This window comes from Cystoisospora suis, assembly GCF_002600585.1.
Source record: "Cystoisospora suis strain Wien I chromosome Unknown contig_2566, whole genome shotgun sequence".
NCBI classification, from domain to species: Eukaryota; Apicomplexa; class Conoidasida; order Eucoccidiorida; family Sarcocystidae; genus Cystoisospora; species Cystoisospora suis.
The window spans coordinates 1-5,345 of NW_027155364.1; the positions used below are offsets into that span (position 1 = coordinate 1).

The 5,345-nt window shown below is 55.2% G+C and overlaps 3 protein-coding genes across 3 annotated transcripts in view; 1 reads left to right on the forward strand and 2 right to left on the reverse strand.

Annotated features, from left to right (window-relative positions):
- Positions 1-35: 35 nt before the first annotated feature.
- Positions 36-969, reverse strand: CSUI_005288 (uncharacterized protein; the record flags this gene model as incomplete). The annotated part of the gene is made up of 1 exon (XM_068065465.1): positions 36-969. A coding segment is annotated over one exon (402 nt), but the record flags the coding sequence as incomplete, so codon positions are not given.
- A 624-nt stretch (positions 970-1,593) lies between these two features.
- CSUI_005289 (uncharacterized protein) lies at positions 1,594-2,373 on the reverse strand (the record flags this gene model as incomplete). Its single annotated transcript, XM_068065466.1, has 3 exons — positions 1,594-1,748; positions 2,116-2,215; positions 2,365-2,373. The coding sequence occupies 3 exons, from the start codon at positions 2,371-2,373 to the stop codon at positions 1,594-1,596; spliced, it is 264 nt and encodes an 87-aa protein (XP_067922556.1).
- A 2,456-nt stretch (positions 2,374-4,829) lies between these two features.
- CSUI_005290 (uncharacterized protein) overlaps positions 4,830-5,345 on the forward strand; it is a 984-nt gene continuing 468 nt past the window's right edge. Inside the window, exon 1 of the mRNA XM_068065467.1 lies at positions 4,830-5,345. This exon is cut by the window's right edge and continues 468 nt beyond it. The gene's annotated coding sequence lies outside the window, so the exon portion shown is untranslated.

The following is a 5,345-nucleotide window of genomic DNA, read 5'->3' on the forward strand; positions in this document are numbered from 1 at the left end:
TAGCCGCAGGTAGTTAGGCCAGGCCGGCCCGGAACCCGCAGAGGCGACAAAGTGAGGCGGAGGGAGGGCTCTCCCTGCTCTGTTCAAGAGAAACGAGCAGAAAAGTTCTGGCAGTCGGGAACATGATTTTCCCTTGTGTGGCGCAGTTCGAGCTAGTGTTCCGTTTCTGGACCGAAGTGAATTAATTTGGGCGTCCCGACCCACATTCAAACTTGAGGCCGTCCTTCCTCGTCGTGCAACTCGAGCAAAACATGGAATGCCAACTTGACCCGCCCACGGCCCGACGGACGACGCTAGTCTCACGTGCCAGTTGGCGAGGAACAATTACTCTCTGGGTGCTGACACTGGGCCATTTTTCTTTGTCCTCGGGAAAAGCATCCTTTTCACGTAAAGCAACAGGCCAGCTTCCTCTCAGAGTCTAGACAGAGATTAGTGTTGCATTTTTCTGAGGTGAGCTGAAACCGAGTGACTGCCTTGGCTTGAGTCTCCAAACCAAAAACGCACCGCACGCGCCCGGCGCCGCTCCTGGATCGCATCCCTTCTCACTAGTGTTATCGTGGTTTCTTGTCACGCGAGGACGCGCAACCGTCCGGCCCAACCGATGCGACGGCCGAGGCAGAACGGGTTGTGTCTGTGATCAGGAACGCACGTAAGAAAAGTAGCGAGGTGCAGCTTATCGGCCTTCCAGTGCTCGACGGGAAATCCAGCTAGACATATGATACGTCGCCACGTTAGCCAGCGCAAGCCCGGGAACACTCCCGCAAGCACTTCCAGAGGCCCGCCTGCTCTCCAAGGAGCTTCATTGTGAGAACCTATTAGCGCAGGTGCACCACTCTTCAAGATGCCCCAATATCGTGGCACCTTGCGTCCTTCGTCTCTCTGGGTCGTGAGATCGAGGCACTTCGCACTGCATCTTAGAACACACCTGATGCCGGAGAGGCCACAGAAGACGCTAGGCACCCCAGGCTCTCATCCCAATGGTCTCACTTCCTTAAGGATAGACACCGGACGCTCAGGCCAATCCGGTGCGTTTCTCATTGATATTCCGATGAGTCGCCCTCGCCTGAGAAGCGATTTCATTTCCTGCAAATTTGCTACCAGCGCCGGTCTTCCCCCGGGCCAACCAACCAAGCGCAACACCAAGAGAGAATGGTCGCGGGATCCCGCACCGTGCTCTAGCTGAGAGACGGCACAGTTTTTCTAGCGTTCTTTTTTAGTCATACCAGCTGGCAAATTGGCACCCACGTCTACAAGGAACATCGTGACGCAGAAGCTAGAGTCCGTTTGCTGCGGCGGACCAAGACGCCAATGTAGCAGAGTGGAGCCACAGGAGGGCAAACATCTGGAGCGTGGCTGCAGTACATCGTCCGCAGCAACCCACTGTCACGAGCTCGTGGAGATGCAGTCAGCCGGCTTGACGAGTCTTACTGGCTGCGGGAGAGAAAGGAGCGACGCGGCCTGACGCCCGAGAGCTCCGGAGGCGCCGCCGCAAGCATCCGGCACCGGGATTGCGTCGACGCGCACGAGAGGATTGCGAAGACGCATAACAAGTAAGTGCAAAACGGGCACAACTCTCTCCAAATTGAAACCGGGCTACGTCACGGCTCCCGCCATTCCGGTCGTCTTCTTGGCCACCGTGGACGCGCTCAGGAAACGAAAGGCACCGTGATTGGCGGCGTTTACGACCGTGCCTCTGCGGATGTGCAACCCGCGGCTCTGTCCGAGACGGGCGACCGTCTCCTTACCACCTGGGAAAAAAAAAAACGACCATCAGGACGGACATATCCCGACAGAAAAAAAAGCCGATTCCTTGCGCCTCCTCCGACAGAAGGCCATGTCACAGGCCCGTGCATGATCTGCTTCTAGCACTCCGCTCAGTTGAATTCCATCGTCCTGGCCGTCACATGTTTCTCCCAACAATGCCACATTCAGTGGGCCAAGTATAACCGAAGCGCTGCCAACGTATTCTCACCGCCTGGACAAGACATTCGTTGTCATATACGGCCGATACTCACGTATCACAGCAGCAGGGAGGGGGACGTAAGAAAAAAAAATGGGTACTACCACGGCTGGGGCGTTCCGAATAATTCGAGCCGGGATACAGGCGCGTCCTACCATTGGGTAAATGCCTTGTTCCTCCTTTTTGCACACGTTCTGGGTACAGTGAGGCTCCGCAAGGTGGGGTTGTCGTCTCGCATTCTTCCTCTGAACTATGCTACACCCAAAAGAACAACCAGGAGAATGCGCGCGTTATCTGCTGTCTCCTCTTGACACTGCCTCGTCCCCCCTTTTTGATGGGACTTCCTTAGCGAATGGCACAGGTGACATACGCATAACGCCTCCCCACCAGAGTTTCAGACTCACACTAGTCATCTGGATCTGCCGTACTGCGAGAGGTATGGCACTCGTTCGTTGGTTGACTGAAGCCGTGGAGCTTCTTTGTCCGGCACGGAGCGTAAGTGCGCAAGTGTGTGCTGAGCCTGCCGTTAGTTGATAAGGGTGCTCAGAAAGAAGATGAGCAGAAAGAATATATCTTTTTCCGACGAGATCGACGAGTGAAGAGAAGATGGGACAAAAGAGGAGACAAGTGAAATCCAGGTGTGATGTGCCGACGGCGAGATGCCGGCCGCAGCGCACGCGCCGCGGTAGCCGGAGTCCGCGACCCTCTTGTTTTTCTCTTTCCTGGCTTATGTGAAGCTGCCTCTCTTTGGACAGTAAGCACAGGAAGAAAATGAAAAGAAAGACGAAAGAAAAAGAGCCGGGCGGCGTTTGCAGATTCCCGCCGGTGGCCCTTCAGCGGAGCAGTCCACTGCGCGCAACAAAGGGCTAACGCTGCTCTTTTGGATACGGTGAGGAGTGCTCTCTCTTCTTAGGAAAATGGTCTGTCGTGCTGGGCGTTCTTCCCATTTCACTTCGTGTGGTGCCTCGACTTCATGATTTTGTCCGATCTGCGCGGTTTGCGTGTCACGGACCGCTATGCTGTGGTGCCCGTCACTAGTTAGAAAGAGGTATGCCAACTGACAGGGTGGTTTGCGCACCCACCCAGCCAAAGCAGATACAGTTCGGACACACTACGCTCCCTCGTATACATTCGAAATGTAAGAGCTCCAAGCCCGCCGCCCAGTTCTCGGGACAGCACTGAGGTGAGGTGTCTCGCACGACACTCCGGGCATATCTTCGAGCGCGGGTTGACACCGCCAACCAATCTGATCGGCTTCACAGAAAAACAATTCAGCGCAACATCGCAGCCCGTACACCTGAAAAGTCGGAACTGGGCCAGAATCCTGTCCCAAAACAACTGATGTGTCGAAACGCATCCGACGGCCCGCTGTAACATTGCTATACGGTGTCAACGTTGCCCAATTGGTACACCTCCCCAAGCCCAGTGTCACAATTTTTTTTAGGCCTAGAAGAGAAGGAAACGGAGGAAACTGAATAGAAGCCTCTGTCTGTCGCCTCTCCTGGGCACTACGGTGATCCAACTGCCCGATCAACGCTGAAGCGGCGGTCCCTACTGTGCTACCGCTTCGTTGTCACTTCTCCTCCCTTGATTGTGACCTACAGTCCCAGCCGTCCTCGGCCGGAGATTGTCCCACAACAAAGCGTTCTCGTGACGACGGCCCCAGCAGGGTGAAGACTACGCTCTCGTTACCGCTTCTGCGGAACCAGCTGAGTTGGGAACTGTTACACGCTCGGGATTGCAGTGTGGCCCCAATCACATCCAAAGCATCGGGAAAGACCCCGAGTTCACCCGCCACTCGGCACACCGCGAGACTGTTCACGACTGGCACCACAGCAGACCGGCCTGCCCGTCGGAGGCCACACGAAAAAGACCAAAAACGTGAATCCCAGGGCCACCCAAAGACACGAATGTTCTCCCCCCTCTCCTCTCTTCCCCCAAACAGTTCTCATGGACTGCACATCATGGACCGCCTGGCCTCGCTCGACGGCTTCGGCCCGTGGGGCTTTCGAGGAGCGGAAAAAATGTTCTCTCGCCTCAGAAAAAGCTCTCCCCTCTCGGAAACGGTGGTTACGGTCGTCGTGCTGCAGTGAGGGCGAAAGGCCGAAACTTTCTCTTTTTTTCCTTTTCCTCGTTTCTCCCTTCGGAATGTATTCAACATTGGGAAAGAACTTTTCCCGAGAGGAGAGAACATTTTTTTCGCTCTTGCAGAACTGTTTGGGGGAAGAGAGGAGAGGGGGGAGAACTTTTTCTCAGGGGAGAGAACATTTTTCCCGCTCCTCCAGAACTGTTTGGGGGAAGAGAGAAGAATCTCTAGCATCCGTGTTTTCGGGAGGCCATACATATATACATATATATTGCCGGAAAAGAGGGAGAAAAAGACGGCCGCACAGACCTTTACGCCGCACGTGATCCGCGGCGGCCGCCGTCGCGTCTCTACTCTGGCCGCCGGCCCGCGGTACCGACACTCCGGCTACCTTCTCGACGCCGTCCGCCCCTGCACAGATGAACGTCCTACCGCGGAGTATGAGACGAAGGATACCCAACTGGGCACCACACAAACGTGCCTGAAAGAGTCCGTGCAGTTCGAGGCCGCCAGATACGGACACTCACGGCGACTTTCTTAGAAAGGTTCACAAGTCGTTCCTGTCATGAATGACAATGACACTCCTACGGATCCCTACGGATCTATTGCGTGCTGCGATTACTATGTGATGCAAGTTAAGGGACGTTTTATGGAAGCTGGTGTCGGAGATGGAAGCTTGTGTAGGGCCCAATGGTTTTCCAGTGGTTCCTTGGTGTACTCAATAAGGTAATGGGAGGTTGTCAGTCGTGTTTTGGTGCCAGTCGTGTTTCGATACGTAAGCCAGTTGTGTTTGGATACTTATACTGAATTCCCCCGGTGGCATCGCACCGGGGAAAATGGCCGGATTGGGCGCTGAGCGCACCTGCCGCGCGCCGGACCGCCCGACCCCCAGGTGGCGTTTGTCAGGGACGGGGAGTCACTTTTTTCCCCGGGCCCTTTCCTCGATATCTATATGTATTTCTTCCGTTTTTTGGATTCTACGGACAATTAAAGCAAAATAAAGAAAAAAGGGGAAGGCTTGGAAAAGTTTGCAGCGGCGGCTGGAGACCGCCTGTGAGCTGCCCCGGGGCAGCCGTCTGCATGCGAGTCGGACGGTTCGGAGAATCGTCCACGAGAGAGGAGATGTTTTTACGGGGAACTGGGGATAGGTAAGAAGAAGGGAGCGTTTTTCCGACGTTCTCGACTGTGGCTTCGTGTTTTGCCGACGTTGTACGGTGGGGTTTTAGTAGTTCCGACGGTTGTTGACCGTGTGATTCGCGTGGTTCGGAAAGACTTCGGATTTTCTGTGGCCAGCGAGCA